This window comes from Salmo trutta, chromosome 31, assembly GCF_901001165.1.
Source record: "Salmo trutta chromosome 31, fSalTru1.1, whole genome shotgun sequence".
Classification (NCBI taxonomy): Eukaryota; Metazoa; Chordata; class Actinopteri; order Salmoniformes; family Salmonidae; genus Salmo; species Salmo trutta.
Window position 1 is genome coordinate 26,135,081 of NC_042987.1, and position 20,209 is coordinate 26,155,289.

Below are 20,209 nucleotides of genomic sequence, written 5' to 3' on the forward strand. Positions count from 1 at the left end.
CACACACACACACACACACACACACACACACACAGGCCCCTGCTGGTTAAGTGATAGAAATGAATAAGAGCCTCAGTAGGATTGACAGCCCATGATGACAAGTTGCCCTTAGGCACAGATCAAGGATCAGCTTATCCTCTCCACAACCTAACCTCAACCACAGGGGAGACAAGAAAAACTTAGATCAGCTTTGGGGGCAACTTCATCCTACTTCCCTGTAGCCACCCTGGACATTTCACCTCACCATCATTACTAACCTGGTCCCAGATCAGTTCTTCTTGCTCTGGTTAACGCATGACATCCCAATAATAGTCAGAGGATCTTGGATCAGACTACATTATTTATAGTGTTGGGGAGAAGTGAACTACATGTAGTTTAACTAGTAATTTAACTGCATTTTGCAGTAGCTTAGTGGTGAACTAAATTCAAATGTAGGTAGTGTATTCACTAGTTCATAACTTTTTTGCCATGTAGTTGTATAGCTATCTACTGGAACTAGGCTACATAATTTATTTTCCCCAAAAATGTAGTATGGCGGAAGTAGGCAAGAATTTCCTTTTTCAGCATCAGATCTGCCTAATTATCCCTTGAAACAGTTTGTTTTTAATAGGCTAATTTACACATTCTGTTAACATGACTCCAGTGATCTGTCTTGCAATTTGTAGTCACTGACATTTCAGATATGCTACATTTTTACTAAGTAGTTTGGATGTCGTGAACTACTTCAGTTAAGTAGAATATAGTTTTCTTAAGGGGAGCTGTAGTGTAGCTTAACTTCTTACAGTGTGAAGTAATTGGTAACTTGGTAAACTATATTTTCAGAGTAGTTTCCCCAACACTGATTATTTATGACAAACAGGTTCTACGAGCCAACCCAGGCACATCACAGCCCATAGCCAGCCACAGAGGAACAGAGCCAGAAGGAGATTACATCACTAACACACAGTAAAAGAGTGACAGGACTTCATCTAGTCAAATCACTAAACACATACTCTTCCATAGAATAGAACCAATAGAGAAATGGAATAGAACCAGGAGAAAAACGGAGGAAATTCACACACAAAAAAGAGAGGAAAAGAGTAACAAAATGTCAGTTTGGTAATCAATATAAATGAGAAACAAACCGTTCAGAAAAATATAAGAAAAGCAAATCAAGAACGCGAGTTGCTTTAAAAAAAATCTCTCATGGCTTCGCAACACTGACTTCTCTCAGACACAAGATGTTCATTGAATGGGCTTCGGAAGCGAATGAAGATAAACCATTTACGTTAAAGAACCATAATGAAACATGAACAGAACAACAAATATCACTACACCCAAAAAAATAACATACAAGAAAAGAGATCCCTGCATAGACTCAAACCTGGATAGGGGACATTTTAACCGTCAGGCCTCCTTTTTTAGGGTCATATCCATTGGTGTTTACTGTAGCAAAACATTTTTCAACGGAAAACAAGTGTTTCTTATTGGACAAGTTTAGGTAGTCGTTCCCTGTTTCAGTCAGTTTTCTTCCGTTTGGTACCTAATGAACACAACTCAGGCCACAGTAACACAACAAACCAGTCTCCCATCAGGTGTCTGGACTACACACACATGCCAAAGTGTGTGTGTGGGGGGGGGGGGGGGGGGCATGGACATAGTGCCGAAGCAGTCTTTTGTACAAACTTGTCATTTCCTGTGTCTCCGCCGGGTCATGTCAACGATGCCACCGTCATCATAGCAACACACAGACCCAGAAAAACCTTTGAAGAAGAGAAGCAACGGATGTCGCTCCAACTGGCTTGGCCTCTCCATCTTTGTTGGGGGTCTGGATTGACTGACAGAGTTATTTTCCAGAGTTATTTTCCGTTTGATTGTAACTAGTCGGAAGGGAAGTCAAGAGGTTGAGGAAGTACAATGGGTCATTCCTTCTCTCTCTCTCTCTGTGTGTGTTTAACTTGCCGCCGTACATCCTCTCCAGTCTCCATGTCATCTTGGTAGTGTTTTTTTCCTTGCATATGTCTTTACCTGTGTGTGTCTTAGAGAGAGTGTGTGTGTCTTAGAGAGAGTGTGTGTGTGTGTGTCTTAGAGAGTGTGTGTGTTACTTGCCACCATACATCCTTTCGATGTCATCCTGGTAATGTGATTTGAGCTCCTTGCGTTTGAGCTTGAATGCGTCTGTAACCAGGCCAGTCTCTGGGGTCCAGGGCTCTGCACTAAGACGGATCTTCTTAGGGATCTCAAAGCGCTCAAGTTTGGCTGTGGGAAACAACACTGCACTTTAGAGACATCATGGCCATGAAGATGGGTGAGGGTTAGGAGGAGAAACAGTACTCTTGATACAACCAGAAACTCCTTTCCTCCCTCCATTTCCTCTTCCCTCCCCAGTCTTCCCTAACTAATGCTTACTTCCCTCCCTCCATCCCTTCCCACCCCACCATCCTACCTGACAGGGCGGCCTCGGTGATGATGCGGAGGACGTCTCTTTCCATGTCAGGGTTGTTACAGATCTCCTCCCAGCTGCCCCGTAACCCTCTCTGCTCCGCCAGCACTGTCAGCTGCTTTTGATTGGGCACCACAAAGCCAATCACATATGACTGGTCACTAAGAGAGGAGAGAAGTAGCATTCGTTTTAGTAAGCCAATACAGTAGATCTGTATTTCCTTTTTATATTATTAGAATAATAAGAATACTATGAGTTAATAAAGGTTGAGATTGAAAGAGGAGTCAGAATAGGATAGAGCAGTGGTTCCCAACCTAGGGGTCACCAAAGTGTCCTGGGGGAATAGCAGGGCCTCATTGATTTGAGGGAGGGGCTTCACTTTGAATGGGAATTACAATATTACAACATATTTGGTAGGGAAACATCAAATATGGGCAAGACTTGATTTCGCAGATTATTACAATGTAATAGCATACCCAACAATGGATATGTTAAACTACATAGAATTACAGGAACCTGGTGGTGCATTTAACACATCTCATTGAAATAGGGGTCCATGGGGTGGAAAGGTTGGGAACCCCCAGGATATAGGATGGAGAGAGAGAACATGGATGGCACAGACAGGAGATGGAGACATGGTGACAGAAATAGAGATGGAAAGAGTTGACAGAGACAGATAATAAGGGAACAGCAGACAAGTCTGACAACACAGCAGACAAGTCTGACAACACAGCAGACAAGTCTGACAACACAGCAGACAAGTCTGACAACACAGCAGACAAGTCTGACAACACAGCAGACAAGTCTGACAACACAGCAGACAAGTCTGACAACACAGCAGACAAGTCTGACAACACAGCAGACAAGTCTGACAACACAGCAGACAAGTCTGACAACACAGCAGACAAGTCTGACAACACAGCAGACTGGCAAACACAGTAAATTTGGAAATCACGTAACTAAACAAAAATAAACTATACTATGGAACTAAGATAAATTATATAAAGGATGATAGTATAAAGCTCTGGAGTACTTTAAATTAGGCAAAAAATCAAACTCAGCTCCATCCTTTATTGAGGCAGATGGCTTGTTCATAACACCCTTTGATATTGCTAACCACATTAACGTTTTTGTTGACAAGATTAGCAAACTTAATTTGACATGCAAACAACAAATGCTGAGCCTTCATGTTCATGGATAATGGACCCAATAATGAAAGACAAGCACTGTAGTTTTGAGTTCCAAAAAGTGGGTGTGGAAGAGGTGAAACAATAGTTGCTATCTATAAATAAGGACAAACCACCTGGTACCGACAACCTGGGTGGTAAACTGCTGAGGTTGGTAGCGGAATACATTGTGACTCCTGTTTGCCACATCTTCAATTAAAGACTACAAAACAGAGTGTGCGCCCAGACAAGGAAGGAGGCAAAGGTCACCGCTACTCAAGAATAGCAGAGCTCCCTTTAATGGTTCAAACAGCCTGTTACAAGTGCTTAGTAAACTTTTGGAAAAATGTGTGTTTGATCAAATAGAATGTTATTTCACAGAAAACAAATTAACAACAGACTTTCAGCATGCTCATAGGAAGGGCACTCAACAAGGTCGGCACTGACACAAATGACTGATGATTGGCTGAAAGAAATTAATAGTAAGAAGATTGTGGGAGCTGTTTTGTTAGACTTCAGTGCAGCTTTTGATGTCATTGATCATAACCTATTGCTGAAATAACATAGGTGTTATGGATTTGCATCTTCTGCCTTATTATGGATTGAGTTACTTATCTAATAGAACAGAGGGTTTTCATTAATGTAAGCCTCACTCATGCAAATTCAGTTGACTGTGGTGTGCCGCAGGGCAGCCAGCTAGGGTTATTATTGATTTCTGTTTTTACAAATGACATTCCACTGACTTTGAATAAAGCCTGTGTGTCTGTACGCAGATGTCTCAACAGTATACGCGTCGGCAGCAGTAGTAAAATAAATAACTGAGGCACTTAACATAGAGCTCCAGTCAGTTTTAGAAAGGGTAACTAGCAATAGGCTGGTGCTAAATATCTCAAAAACTAAAAGCTAGCTAACAATAAAGCCACTAAAAGAAATAGATAAAAGAACACCTTACTGCACAAAGGGGACTGTGAAGAGACAGCTATTTTATATATATTTTATTGTCACTATGTATTAGACCTAGATAGTGTGTCACTTTTCCCAGATTTTGTTACATTACAGCCTTAATCTAAAATTGATTAAATACATTTTATTCCTGTTTCCATAGATCATCCTTGATGTTTCTACAACTTGATTAGAGTTCACCTGTGGTAAATTCAATTGATTGGACATGGTTTGGAAAGGTACACATCTGTCTATATAAGGTCCCACAGTTGACAGCGCATGTCAGAGCAAAAAACCAAGCCATGAAGTTGAAGGAATTGTCCATAGAGCTCTGAGACAGGATTGTGTCGAGGCACAGATCAGGGGATGGGTACCTACAGTCCCCAAGAACGGTGGCCTCCATCATTCTTAAATGGAAGAAGTTTGGAACCACCAAGACTCTTCCTAGAGCTGGCCGCCCGGCCAAACTGAGCAATCTGGGGAGAAGGGCCTTGGTCAGGGAGGTGACCAAGGACCCGATGGTCACTCTGACAGAGCTCCAGAGTTCCTCTGTGGAGATGGGAGAACCTTCCAGAAGGACAACCATCTCTACAGCACTCTACCAATCAGGCCTTAATGTTAGAGTGGCCCGACGGAAGCCACTCCTCAGTAAAAAGCACATGACAGCCTACTTGGAGTTTGCCAAAAGGCACCTAAAGGACTCTCAGACCATGAGAAACAAGATTCTCTGGTCTGATGAAACCAAGATTGAACTCTTTGACCTGAATGCCAAGCGTCACGTCTGGAGGAAACCTGGCACCATCCCTACGGTGAAATTTTAAAAAAGCATGGTGGTGGCAGCATCATGCGGTGGGGATGTTTTTCAGCAGAAGGTGTTCACACCTATCTGTTTGGAAATAAATGCACTTTATGTATCTAGTCCCCCCATTTGAAGGATTCAAGTATTTGGACAAATTCACTTATAGTTTATTAAAGTAGTCAAAAGTTTAGTATTTCGTTCCAAATTCCTAGCACGCAACACATTTATGGGATGCATTTGCAGTTTGTTTTGTTTGCGTTTCAGATTATGTCATGCCCAATGCTAAATAATGTAGCGTCATTTGGGAGCCACTTTTTATTCACAATTCAGTTGTGATTATCCATAATCATGGTAGCATCCACACTACTGTAGAAGTGTTCAGAAACATTCTATTCTTATTTACAATAAAAGTGTCTCCAAAATGGCTCAATACATTATTTACCATTTATTTCTATTGGGCACAAAATAATCCAAAACACAACCCAAACAAACTGAAAATGCATCCAACAAGTTTGCAGTCACAAGCTTGATTTAGTTATTGCCTGCAATGACTGGAAACAAATAGTCAACTTTTGACTACTTATAAGTGAATTTGTCTTAACACCTTCAAATGGGGGGACTAGATACATAGTGCTTTCATTTCTAAACAGTAAAACAGATATTTATGAAAATACCCTCAAATATAAGGTGACATTCTGTACTGTCGCCTCATATGAGACATTTGATCTCAAATCCAAAATGCCATATAAATAGGTAGGGGAGTGAATATATAGAGAGTCTAGTCACACGGGTGGAATATACAGTAATATGTGCATTGTTACCTGTTTGCGTAAGCACAGATGTTGTCTACGAAAGGGCAGTTCTTCAGCATGGCCTCCACCTTCCCCAGAGACACATACTCCCCAGCCTGGAGCTTAACCAGGTCCTTCTTACGGTCTACACAAGAGGAACACACTGTTAGACACACACACACACACACCACAATCCCCCTTCCACTACTGATGAGATAACATGTTCTGCGCCTAAGCTAGGGGTCTCTAGTCTAGAATGTTCTCTTGGTCGCCTGGTTCGTCACCGATGATCTTGAGGCAGCCGTCAGGGTGGAGCTCCCCGATGTCTCCCGTACAGAACCAGCGCTGGCCGTTGCTGTCCACGAAGAAGTCCTCGCGGTTCTTCACCTCGTTCTTGTAGTAACCCATGGTCACATTGGGCCCGCCGATCACAATTTCACCTCTTGGGTTGGGCTTGTCTGTGCTGTAGTAACCGCCTGGGGAAGAGAAAGAGATGTGGACTATCTTCAGCACCACCCCTTCCAATACAAGTTTCATTCACCCAAGCCCCCAACCCCACTAACCTCCACCCTCCCGGCCCAACCCAACGACATCCACCCTCCAGTCTCACCTGTCCTCTTCCCAGCCCTCCCCTACTATTACCCATTCTACAGTCCCAACGCCATGTACTCACCCTCTTCCCAGTTCTTGAGGGTGATCTCAGAGCAGACCAGAGGAGCTCCGACCCGGCCTGTGCTGTAGTCCCACACTGACACAGAGAGTGAAAAAATAAGTGTGAGAACATAGCATAGCACACTAGTGTGTACAATCACTTGGCTTTCTCTCTATCACGCCCCATCCCGCTCTCCCAGGCAGCGGGAGTCTACATACTACCCTCTCCTTCATCCTCCCTCTACCCTCCCTCTTACTCTCGCTGATGGTGCCAGCTCCGCAGGTCTCGGTGAGGCCGTAGCCCTGGCCCACGGGACAGCAGAGGCAGATGTTCATGAAGCGCTGGGTGGCGGCAGAAAGGGGCGCTCCGCCCGACAACAGCACCCGCATGTGACCTCCTAACAAGGAGCGCACCTTCCTAAACACCAGACTGGAGAGAGCGGTGGGGGGAGAGAGAAAAAAAGAAGACAGAAAAGAGGATATGACAGTGAGTCAGAGGATACAGAGCCTTCAGAAAGTATTCACACCCCTGACTTTTTCCCACATTTTGTTGTTACAGCCTGAATTAAACATTAATTCCATTGAGATTTTTTTTGTCACTGGCCTACACACAATACCCCATAATGTCAAAGTGGAATTATGTTCTTTGAATGTTTTACAAATTCATAAAAAATGAAACGCTGAATTTTCTTGAGTCGATAAGTATTCAACCCCTTTGTTATGACGAGCCTAAATAAGTTCAGGAGTAAAAATGTGCTTAAGTCACATAATAAATTGCATGAACTCTGTGTGCAATAAGTGTTTAACATGATTTTTGAATGACTACCTCATCTCTGTACCCAACACATACAGATAGTAGTAAGGTTCTTTAGTCAAGCAGTGAATTTCAAACACAGATTCTACCACAAAGGCCAGGGAGGTTTTCCAATGCCTCGCAAAGAAAGGCACCTATTGGTAGATGGGTAAAAAAAAAAAAAAAGCAGACATTGAATATCCCTTTGAGCATAATTAAGTTATTAATTACACTTTGGATGGTGAATCAATACACCCAGTCACTACAAAGATACAAGCGTCCTTCCTAACTCAGTTGCCGGAGAGGAAGGAAACCGCTGAAGGATTTCACCATGAGGCCAATGGTAACTTTAAAACAGTTACCGAGTTTGATGGATGTGATAGGACAAAACTGAGGATGGATCAACAACATTGTAGTTACTCCACAATACTAACCTAATTGACAGAGTGACAAGAAGGAAGCCTGTCCAGAATACAAATGTTCCTGAGTGGCCGAGTTACAGTTTTGACTTAAATCTACTTGAAAATCTATGGCAAGACCTAAAAATGGTTGTTTAGCAATGACCAACAACCAATTTCACAGAGTTTGAAGAATTTTGAAAATAATAATGGGCAAATGTAAAATAAGGGTTAAATAAAAAAATTATTTAAAAAAACAATGTGTGGAAAGACACACCCAGAAAGACAGCTGTAATTGCTGCCAAAGGTGCTTCTACAAAGTATTAACTGAAAGGTGTGAATACTTACGTAATTTAGATATTTCTGTATTTGCAACAAATTCTAAAAACATGTTTTCACTTTGTCATTATGGGGTATTGTGTGTAGATGGTTCAGAAAACATTTTCTTAATCCATTTTGAATTCAGGCTGTAACAAAATGTGGAATAAGTCAATGGGTGTGAATACTTTCTGATGGCTCTGTAACTATAACACCAAGGCAAACAACAAGTCATTCACCACACAGTCAAAATCTGTGTGAACCTTATGTTTCTTTTTAATGCAAGAACCCCCCACAGCAACGCCCCAAGCTATATCGAGAGTATTGGTTTGTTTGTTGCGCGCACCACTGAGCAAGTGAAAGGGGAAAAAGTGAAATTATAGTCTATCAATCATTACTCATTGTGTGTGCGTGCACATGCATTTGTTTGCTGTGCAACAGGTGTGTGTGTTACCTGTCACAGAGCGGGGTCCTGTAGCCCTTGGTCATCTGTTCCATCTTATAGTTGTAGGCCAACACAAACAGGGTTCTCTGCACACTGCTCATCTCCTCCACCTTGGTCATCACATTCTTATAGATGCGATCCATGATTTCCTATAGGAGGGACAGAGAAGGAAAGAGGAAAAATACCACTTCAATTAAAGGGGCCATGCCAAAACGTTCTGTGTATCTTACTCAGGTCATAGAACTGGTGCTTAATTTAACTGAATATTAACCGTTTATACACACTGCTCAAAAAAATAAAGGGAACACTTAAACAACACAATGTAACTCCAAGTCAATCACACTTCTGTGAAATCAAACTGTCCACTTAGGAAGCAACACTGATTGACAATAAATTTCACATGCTGTTGTGCAAATGGAATAGACAACAGGTGGAAATTATAGGCAATTAGCAAGACACCCCCAATAAAGGAGTGGTTCTGCAGGTGGGGACCACAGACCACTTCTCAGTTCCTATGCTTCCTGGCTGATGTTTTGGTCACTTTTGAATGCTGGCGGTGCTTTCACTCTAGTGGTAGCATGAGACTGAGTCTACAACCCACACAAGTGGCTCAGGTAGTGCAGCTCATCCAGGATGGCACATCAATGCGAGCTGTGGCAAGAAGGTTTGTTGTGTCTGTCAGCGTAGTGTCCAGAGCATGGAGGCGCTACCAGGAGACAGGCCAGTACATCAGGAGACGTGGAGGAGGCCGTAGGATGGCAACAACCCAGCAGCAGGACCGCTACCTCCGCCTTTGTGCAAGGAGGAGCAGGAGAAGCACTGCCAGAGCCCTGCAAAATGACCTCCAGCAGGCCACAAATGTGCATGTGTCTGCTCAAACGGTCAGAAACAGACTCCATGAGGGTGGTATGAGGGCCCGACGTCCACAGGTGGGGGTTGTGCTTACAGCCCAACACCGTGCAGGACGTTTGGCATTTGCCAGAGAACACCAAGATTGGCAAATCCGCCACTGGCGCCCTGTGCTCTTCACAGATGAAAGCAGGTTCACACTGAGCACGTGACAGACGTGACAGAGTCTGCAGACGCCGTGGAGAACGTTCTGCTGCCTGCAACATCCTCCAGCATGACCGGTTTGGTGGTGGGTCAGTCATGGTGTGGGGTGGCATTTCTTTGGGGGGCCGCACAGCCCTCCATGTGCTCGCCAGAGGTAGCCTGACTGCCATTAGTTACCGAGATGAGATCCTCAGACCCCTTGTGAGACCATATGCTGGTGCGGTTGGCCCTGGGTTCCTCCTAATGCAAGACAATGCTAGACCTCATGTGGCTGGAGTGTGTCAGCAGTTCCTGCAAGAGGAAGGCATAGATGCTATGGACTGGCTCACCCGTTCCCCAGACCTGAATCCAATTGAGCACATCTGGGACATCATGTCTCGCTCCATCCACCAACGCCACGTTGCACCACAGACTGTCCAGGAGTTGGTGGATGCTTTAGTCCAGGTCTGGGAGGAGATCCCTCAGGAGACCATCCGCCACCTCATCAGGAGCATGCCCAGGCGTTGTAGGGAGGTCATACAGGCACGTGGAGGCCACACACACTACTGAGCCTCATTTTGACTTGTTTTAAGGACATTACATCAAAGTTGAATCAGCCTGTAGTGTGGTTTTCCACTTTAAATTTTGAGTGTGACTCCAAATCCAGACCTCCATGGGTTGATAAATTGGATTTCCATTGATTATTTTTGTGTGATTTTGTTGTCAGCACATTCAACTATGTAAAGAAAAAAGTATTTAATAAGATTATTTCTTTCATTCAGATCTAGGATGTGTTGTTTAAGTGTTCCCTTTATTTTTTTGAACAGTATATTTTATGGTAGCTTTGGAGACAAGGACATGTAAAAGAGGTCTGATTTGGTGCTTACCGGTACAGCAGCCATGAGTGTAGGCTTCAGAACACTGGTGTCTCCTTTACTGCCCTTCTTAATCTTTGTCGACTGGGATGGAGAGAGAAGAGACAGAGGAAAGAGAGAGTGGATCAGTGAGAGGACAGAGAACAGGAGGAGAGCTTAGAAGAGATCTGGTGGTGGTGCTTGGCATGCGTGTGTGTGTGTGTACCTGGTCTGCTAGCGTCTGTGGGGAGGAGTATCCGATGCGGCAGCCGTGAGAGATACACACCATCTCTGCACTGAGCTCCAGAACATGAGCCAGCGGTAGGTACCCAATGTAGGTGTCTGTCTCACTGCACGAATGGAAACAAAACCATTTTATCCAACAGCCAAACATACAGACACACAACATACTACAGAGGGAAGGAGACGCTGAGGAGGTGAGAGACGAGAGGAGAAAGAGAGAGAGGTTGACATACTATAGGGGAAAAGGTGGCAGAGAGAAAGAGAGAATAATGAAAAGAGAAAAAGAGAGACAGTGATCAGGGCACGAGGGGAAAGAGGCATTGAGAGAGAAAGAAAAAGGAGAGAGAATCTAGAAGACTCCCTCGTGCTCTGTACGTACTCCAGGTCTGGGATGCGCTCTGCCATGCCCGTGATGCCCGCGATGATGTTGCTATGGGAGATCATCACACCCTTGGGAATGCCGGTGGAGCCACTGGTGTACATGATGACAGCGATGTCAGAGGGCAGGGGCTGCCGGCGTGCCACCGCCACTACACAGCCACAGAGAGGGAAGCAGCAGGTTAGAAGTCACACAGACCAAGACCTTCGGGTCAGAACATTGCACAATGCGGGAGCATCAGAGTACGGATATCTTTCTGTCAAGAGGGCACACACATAGCACAGGGCACAATCTGATAGGCTGTGACAGAGAGGGTACATATCGCCATATGGGTAGAGTCACTAAGAACACAGGGCAGAAGTACTGTACCGTGTCAGGCATCACATAGACCCCAACATACAACCTACCCACCCACACTTTCCCTCCTTACTGTTGTCAGGTCTACCGCCCAGCTCCTGCACGGCGACCAAGTTGTGGACCATGATGCCGCGGGGGAAGCCAGGCCAGCTGGTTGGCTTACTGTCCACCACGATGATGTGCTGCAGCCGAGGAACCTCTAACAGGATGGCCTGGGAGGAGAGGGGAGGAGGAGAGAAGGGGAGCTTAAGTAGCTATTGACTGAGTAAGTCACGCGTGTTTGAGAGCGACTACGTTGCAATTGGACAGACACACACAGCTTTAAGTACCGTTAACACTTCAGGCATTGTAAATACGTGTGACCATAGGAAAGAAAAGAAATGGCTCTATGGATACAAAAAACAAAGAAATGTTAAACTTGTCCAACAATGTTATGAAAATACTGTAACCATCTGTACTGTTCAGAGAACTTCACACACACACACACACACACACTTGCATATGCAGCCTACATTTGAAGCATCTCTTTGAGTATCCTATTCCTTTTCAGTTCTTCCTGTGCATAGCCCAGTCAGGGGACAAGTTATCAGGTTGCTAGGTAGCATATGACTAGCTAGCTAAACAAATTTAAAAAAAAGAGCGGCTCACGAGTAGTTTAAAACGGCCGGCGACACGCACGAATCCGAAGAAAAAACATTGGTCCAGTAACATTTGGCGTAACTTTTACATGATTGTGGCTAGAGGCACACGATCTTCAGCTCTTAAAATGGTCCGTGCGGAAACACGGACGCTTAAAAAGGTTCCACGCGGTGAAGAAATGGAGATGCAATTAACAGCATCCCAAAACATTCAGCCGATAAACATGTCACGCGTTATGAACACTAACTTTAACAGCCCTAGTTCCAATGCATATTCATGGGTGAAACGGATTCATAATGTGGGCATATTTCCAATATAAACATAATGCTGGTGTGTGTACCATCTAGTTTGACATAACAGGACATGGGATAACACCATTTAAAATGTGGGCATATTTCAATATCTGGCTAGAGTTTGTTCTGTCTCATATGGCATTGTAGGAAGTGATCAGGACAAGGTGAGCAGAGCCTACCATGAGACGGCTGTGTAGCAGGTCTTTGCTGGTGATGATGTGGGTGATCTCTGTTTCGTTGAGACCGTGGGCGATGGCCGCTCCGCCCAGAGTAGAGTACAACGTCACCACTGGTAGAAAAACACACTGGGGTTAGAGATTCATCCTACGAAAGAAGGTGTGTGAGTGTGTTTCTGTGCTGTGTGTGTGTGTGTTTCTGTGCGTGTGTTTGTGCTGGGTGTGTGTTTCTGTGCTGTGTGTGTTTCTGTGCTGCTATAGTGTGTGTTACGGTCTGTCACATAACCACTCACATGGGAAGTTGTATATGAAGCAGGCCTGTGCTGCTATCATCCACTCAGCCCTGGTCTCACAGAAGATGGCGATGTTACACTGAGGCCTCTGGCCCAGCGCGGCCAGACCACTGCCAAAACACACTGCTGCCTGGTAGGTCTCCTCGTACGACATCCACTGATACTCCCCTAGGATCACCTTCACAAATAACACATACTAGTAGTGCCCTACTAAACACACACACCGACAGCACTATTATCCCAGAATGAACTATAAACAGAGTCTTACACGACCTCTGCAGCCTTCAAACGTGGTCAGACAGCGCCATCTAATATCTTCCTAGTACTACTGCAACAGTAGTGAGGAGGCTTTCTCATGCACAACATAAAACACAACATATCACACATTACATCCAGAAAGCTATTCAAATCCACTTTTCCCCTCTCTTCCTCACCTTCTTGAAGACCTTCCCGTTGGGTTGGAGCTCGTCCTCCTCGTTCAGCACCTCTCTGGTGCCCAGGCAGTCCCTCTCTGGGAACCTGGTCGCCCCATGCACCATCACCTTGTCCAGGGTGTCCACCCCCAGGTGCAAGGACCACACCAGCTTCTGATGGATACCGCCCACCTGGTTGGTTGCCCGGTAAGGGCCCGCTGGACGCCCACTCACCGACCGCGCCTTGACCCGCCGTGCCCGGTCTAGGTTGGTGCCGGCACCCGAGAGGAAGTACCATGGCAGGAAGGTAATGAAAGAGCAGACCCAGACCACTGAGCGGAAGACTTGCAGCAGCAGCGGGTTCATGTCCTCTTTCAGTTTCATCTTGCAGGTCAGGGTTCAAGGGTCAGGGGGTGGAGTCAGTTGAGGTGGGCGGGGCAGGAAGGGTGAGGGACACACCCAGATACTTCTTTTGGAGACCGGTTGTGTTCCTTGTCATGCACTGGTGGTCCCTTTGGTGGATCTGCTTGATGGACTGACTAACAGACGCTGCTCAGTAGAAGTCACCTGTAGGGAGAGAACAGACAACACACGTCAGAGATGAAGACAGGCGGTGGAGCGGGAGGGATAGACAGATCAAATGTTGTTTTGTTTTTAAATGAGACTCAAACAAAACATTAGTAACGTACCAATACTGGTAGTCATGCTAGGCAAGCAGGTATCAGATAATACCTAATCAACGGTGAACCTACAAAACAACAACCAATCAACAATATGGCGTGCAGACAAAGCTCTACCAAACTGTATTGTTGGGTTCTGTATCTTGCACCATCCTGTGTTTGGGTCTGTATCCTATCTGCACCAGCCAGCTGCAGGGACAGGGTGTAGACTGGCAGGAAAATGTGATAAATCAATGTCTGGGGAGGAGGCACATCCCTATCCTCTCCTCAGCAGCACTATTCCTGTTCACTTCCTCTCTCGCTCTCTCTGGCACAAGTTCACAAAGGCCAGGGGTGGGTGGGTCATTCATTTGGCACCAAATGGAAGAAACAGGGAGGGACTACCTAAACCTGTCCAATAAGAAATACAAATGTTTGTTTTCCGTTGCAAAATGTTTTACTACGATGTGCCCTAACAAATACGACCCGGGGTTGGGTTGGACTTGGTGGGTCTCCGTTACACAAAGCATCACTGTGGTTGAAATAAACTGTATACAAAGGATATTCAGCCACTGCTAGGAAACAAATAAGTGGTCTATTGCAGTGAATAACAAACCAAAACCTTTAGGCCTACCCATGTCCATCCACACCTCTCTAAACCTTATCAGCAAATATTGCCTACTGTACCCTGGGCCTAACATCAGAATGACACTTCTTCAAATATTAACAAGGTGAATATCCCCATTCCCAAATAGGCTACAACATGTCAGTCCAGTCCACTACTTAAAGATTGAATCCGCATTTGGGGAAACCGTTTCTATTTGGTATTAAATAGAATGGCAACCTGTGCTTCCAACTTTCTTTGTAATAATAACAACATTTTCTACTACTAGGCTACTATTACTAGATAAGACTCCAGTGCATGGGGCTATGCTATTGTTTAAGGTTTGTAGAACCTCGTACTTATCTTTACGGTATTACTACCATCACAAATGCTTCATTGAAGCGATAACAGATTATATCCAAGATAACAGATTATATCCATACGGCTGTGATTCAACCATCTGTGGTTGTTTTGATCACATCTTAGCATCTCTTTCTGCAATAGTCGAGCCCTTTGCCTTATCTCAGTGTTCATGCCTCAAAACTAGGATTGGGTTCCATAACACATTGAGAGCATTGCCAATATACTTGAGCTAGATTTCCTCCCAAGAGATTTTGTTCCATAAAAAGTCATTAACCTCAAGGGAGACTATAGGCCTAGTTGTGCATGTAGAGAAGCAGAATAACCCGGTCACACACACTTCCCTTAATAAGTAGGTATTCGTCCACGTTGTGTGGGAAGCTAGGCTGAGGCTAAACTAACCCATGACCTTTCAGAAGAGAACTCTGTCTGTACCCTGGTCAATGATCGTGCATTCTTCACTCTTAAATCAGCAGCCTATGATGTTGATGAACAAACACATCACCAAGTTAGAATACTATAAGAAAGTCAAGCTACTGATGCAAAGTACCACAGCTCTTCGTCAAAGTGCTGTTGATTCATTCACCAGAAATTCAAGGCTTTGTCACCCGAGACCAGATATACAGGTCCAGCCTCTATAGTAGAGAGGCTAGAGGTTAGGGCAATTACATGGTAATGGAGTGACACTGTGACTCAGATTTCTCACAGATTTCTCAATGTATGTCAAGCAAAAACCGATGACTGCAAAGTTCAACAAACACTACAACTCTGCAAATGGACAACTTATAACAATTTCCACAGAAATGTGTACAAAAACACATTTACTTGAAGACCAGTGCAGATGCAAAGTTTGATAACAGAATCACAGCACAAACAGCCATTCTGTTACCAAACCTTGCATCTGCACCGTGTTCAAGTAAATGTGTTTTTTGTTAAATTTTTTGGAAATGTGCAAATCATTGGTTTTTACTTGACATACAGTGCATTTGGAAAGTATTTAGGCCCCTTTACTACTTCCAGATTTTGTTACATCACAGCCTTAATCTAAAATGGGTTAAATGTACTTTTTCCACATAATGACAAAGTAAAAACAGGTTTATAATATAAAAACAGAAACACCTTCATTATATAAGTATTCAGACCCTTTGCTATGAGACTCAAAATTGAGCTCAGGTGCATCCTGTTTCCAATGATCATTCTTGAGATGTTTCTACAATTTTGTTGTGAGTCCACCTGTTGTAAATTATCTTGATTGGACATGATTTGTAAAGGCACATGCCTGTCTATATAAGATCCCACAGTTGACAGTGCTTGTCAGAGTAGTGCTCCGAGACAGGATTGTGTCTAGACACAGATCTGGGGAAGGATGGCCCAAAAAAATATGCAGCACTGAATGTCCCCAAGACCACAGTGGCCTCCATTATTCTTAAATTGAAGAAGTTTGGAACCACCAAGACTCTTCCTAGAGCTGGCCACCCAGCCAAACTGAGCAATCGGGAGAGAAGGGCCTTGGTCAGGGAGATGACCAAGAACAAAATGGTCACTCTGACAGAGCTCCAGAGTTCCTCTGTGGAGATGGGAGAACCTTCCAGAAGAACAACCATCTCTGCAGCACTCCACCAATCAGCCTTTATGGTAGAGCACCCAGACGGAAGCCACCCCTCAGTAAAAGGCACATGACAGCCAGCTTGGAGTTTACCAAAAGCCACCTAAAGACTCTCAGACCATGAGAAACAAGATTCTCTGGTCTGATGAAACCAAGATTGAACTCTTTGGCCTGAATGCCAAGCTTCACATCTGGAGGAAACCTCGCACCATCCCTACGGTGAAGCATGGTGGTGGCAGCATCATGCCGTGGGGATGTTTTTCAGCGGCTCCAGAGTGCTCAGGACCTCAGACTGGGGCGAAGGTTCACTTTCCAACAGGACAACGACCCTAAGCACACAGCCAAGACAATGCAGGAGCGGCTTCAGGACAAGTCTCTAAATGTCCTTGAGTGGCCCAGCCAGAGCCTGGACTTAAACCTGAACGAATATCTCGGGAAAGACCAAAAAATTACTGTGCCACGACACTCCCCATCCAACCTGATTGATCTTGAGAGGATCTGCAGAGAAGAATGAGAGAAACTCGACAAATACAGGTGTGCCAAGCTTGTAGCGTCATACCCAAGAAGACTCGGGGCTGTAATCGCTGCTTCAACAAAGTACTGAGTAAAGGGTCTGAATACTTATGTAAATGTATTACTTCAGATATTTATTTTTAATACATTTCTAAACCTGTTTTTGCTTTTTCATTATGGGGTAGATTGTTTTTTTCCCTCATCAATGTAATCAAACTTTTCTTCAAACTACAAATCTACCATTCCAGTGTTTTTCTTGCCATACTTTATTTACTTTGCCACCATGGCATTTTTTGCCTTTACCTCCCTTATCTCACATCATTTGCTCACATTGTATATAGTCTTATTTTTTTCTACTGCATCATTGATTGTATGTTGTTTTACTCCATGTGTAACTCTGTGTTTTTGTATGTTGTCGAACTGCTTTGATTTATCTTGGCCAGGTCGCAATTGTAAATGAGAACTTGTTCTCAACTTGCCTACCTGGTTAAATAAAGGTGAAATAAAATAAATAAATAAAAAATCAATTTTAGAATAAGGCTGTAACATAAAATGTAGAAAAAGTCAAGAGGTCTGAATACTTTCCGATTACACTGTACATTTTAAAGTGAAGAAAAAAAACGGCATCTCAGTGTCACTATTGCCGTGGAATTGCCCGCTAACAACTGCCTAAGAAGACCAACCAGTCAGGTTTTAGGCTACTCTGTGTCTCCATGTACATGACTCATGACACAGTAATAATGACTGGCAGACCATGTGGCTTAACGGGATGGAAACTGAAATTCAGGCCTAACAACACAGAAATATCTAGTTAGGCCTACTCCTGTAAATGTAGACAAATTAGTCCTTGTTTTTCATTATGGTTAGGGAAAGCCTAGGTCAAGTCTGGTTCTGCTCTCAAAAACAGTACTCTCAATCCCCCAGAAGGCATGCTCTGCTGTGTAAACTACCTTCACTCGACCAGAATGTAAAGACAACATTCCCAGAGTCTTTGAGAGAGAGAGAGAGAGAGAGATAGTGTCTTGTTAATTAAAACCAAAAAAAAGGTCAGATAATCTGGAGCAATCCACCACTGTCCACCACTGTCATCATAAACACAGTTAGCACAACAGTTAACAATATGTGAAATATGGCTCATGTGGTGCCATAGCATTAGTTGCTGGCATACTGGCATCGGTTAATCAAATCAAAGGTGCCTGACCATCCTAAATCCTGAACTGGGTCACACTGTCAGACCATAGCCATGTTATGCTACCGGTATGTTAGCTAGATAGATAAAACACAACAAAACATATAGCCTACGTTAGTTAGCTAACAAACAACCCTAATAAAATGCAATCAAACGTGACATAAATGGGTAGATCAATACACTCAAAATGCTATGAAGAAGCCCTTTTGTCACAACCACCTTCTATGCTAACTAGCTACATAGCAGTTTACTTTAACGCTGCCAGACAAGTGGAGGGACGCAAGACATCGCCTATCAAATGCTATCGACGTTAGCATCACCATCATCAACCCGGCATTACAGGTGTGCTGTGGACTAGAAAGACACACGGCTAGCTAACTAATACCAAATAAAAACGTTTCGACCAAAGCCATCTGGCATTAGTCTCATTTCAATTACAAAGAATAACATTTGATTATCTGTCGAGAGATGGGTAGCAAGCTACGAAACAGCATTACTAGCCAGCTAACATTAGCTAGCTAACGTTGCAGCACATCTGCAAGAATCGAGAGCACAGACAATGCAATCTCACCTCTTCCTCGCCCGCTACTCTCGCGGCTCTTGGAATAATTTCGTCAATACACCAAAATCATTTGCTGGCTTTTGTCATCATGTCACGCCCAAACATCAAAGCTATGGTGCCAATCTATACATCAAACTAAGATTGTAGTGGAAATCTGCGGGCATCTATGGCCCTCGTTATCAGCCCGGAAGTGATGGGGAAAAAGTTGTCAAGACACCGAGGCAGTTCTCCTGTCTGCGATTGGACCGCTGTTAGTGGCGCGTGCTTGAGGCAGCAGTGATGTCAACGGGGTTACTGGCGTTCAGAGAGGAGGCCCTGCCGAATGTGCCGATAGTGATGATGATGATGATGATGATGATGAACCACTTCACGAGGGTCAGCACGCCAGAGCAAGGTCAGTGCAATGATCGGATGATCTATAAATGCCAATTTATGCTTGATCTGAAAATGTGGGCCAGAGGCTCCATATGGAGGGTGTGACATAATTGTGGAGCCTCCAGAGGCTTGCAGAGGCCAAAATCGAGCTCCATACCACATTGCCATGAGTCACAAATCTTGCAACAATGTGGAGGGCTCCATATAGATCCACATTGACATGATTGGTTGAAGGTACATGTAGCTCAGAGGAGGCTGGTGGGAGGAGCTACAGGAGGACAGGCTCATTGTAATGGCTGGAATGGAATAAATGGAACAGAATCAAACACATCATACATATGGAAACCACATGTTTGACGCATTTATTCCATTCCAGCCATTACAATGGGCCTGTCCTCCTATAGCTCCTCCCATCAGCCTCCACTGATGTAGCTTCTCTTCTGTCATTACTTGTTGCCCTAGAAGACAAAAAAAAATGTGCTTACTAGAACCATGTAATAAATTGATAGAATGAATGCATCAATAATAAGCCTAATCGTGACATTGTTAAAGTTTTCTGCTCCCTGAGCGAGGATGGGTATGGACCGGGAAGAAAATGCCTAAAATAGCCTAACTCTAAAACAGTGGAAAGATTTCCCCTGCAAAATGTCCAAATGATATCAGTTTGACCGGTTTCAAGGAAATGAAAAATTGTGAAAATGATCCAACATTAATATGATAAGATTTCAGTATGTCTGCTTGTATGTCACTGACAAAGACATCACTTTTTCATGCTCCCTAACTTTGCGTTCTCTCAAGATGCTGAAAGAAAGAAATCACATTTCTCCACTCCTATACATGTGAGAGTTATATGCCTAAAGTCAGTGTCCATATTTCAGTTACTACAGTAGGCTAAAACCTCAGTGCATCCCTACTTCCGCCTTCTCTGCTAGTCAGT

The 20,209-nt window shown here is 44.1% G+C and overlaps 1 protein-coding gene across 1 annotated transcript; it reads right to left on the minus strand.

The window, feature by feature from the left end:
• Positions 1-580: 580 nt before the first annotated feature.
• Positions 581-19,095, minus strand: LOC115169833 (long-chain-fatty-acid--CoA ligase 3). Its single transcript, XM_029725842.1, has 15 exons — positions 18,907-19,095; positions 13,426-13,971; positions 12,992-13,169; positions 12,702-12,811; positions 11,664-11,802; positions 11,234-11,384; positions 10,838-10,961; positions 10,645-10,716; positions 8,735-8,874; positions 7,029-7,201; positions 6,794-6,868; positions 6,405-6,596; positions 6,151-6,265; positions 2,426-2,583; positions 581-2,238 (listed from the first exon to the last, which is right to left on the minus strand). Exons 2-15 carry the CDS (start codon positions 13,786-13,788, stop codon positions 2,081-2,083), a joined length of 2,148 nt encoding a protein of 715 aa, XP_029581702.1. The 5' UTR covers positions 13,789-13,971; positions 18,907-19,095; the 3' UTR covers positions 581-2,080.
• Positions 19,096-20,209: the final 1,114 nt, after the last annotated feature.

Coding starts and splice junctions, on each gene's coding strand:
- LOC115169833 (XM_029725842.1), bottom strand. CDS start 13,788: ATGAAACTGAAAGAGGACATGAACCCGCTGCTGCTGCAAGTCTTCCGC. Junction 13,170..13,425: donor ACGGGAAGGTCTTCAAGAAG/GTGAGGAAGAGA, acceptor TTATTTGTGAAG/GTGATCCTAGGGGAGTATCA. Junction 6,266..6,404: donor CGGCTGCCTCAAGATCATCG/GTGACGAACCAG, acceptor CCTCTTGTGTAG/ACCGTAAGAAGGACCTGGTT.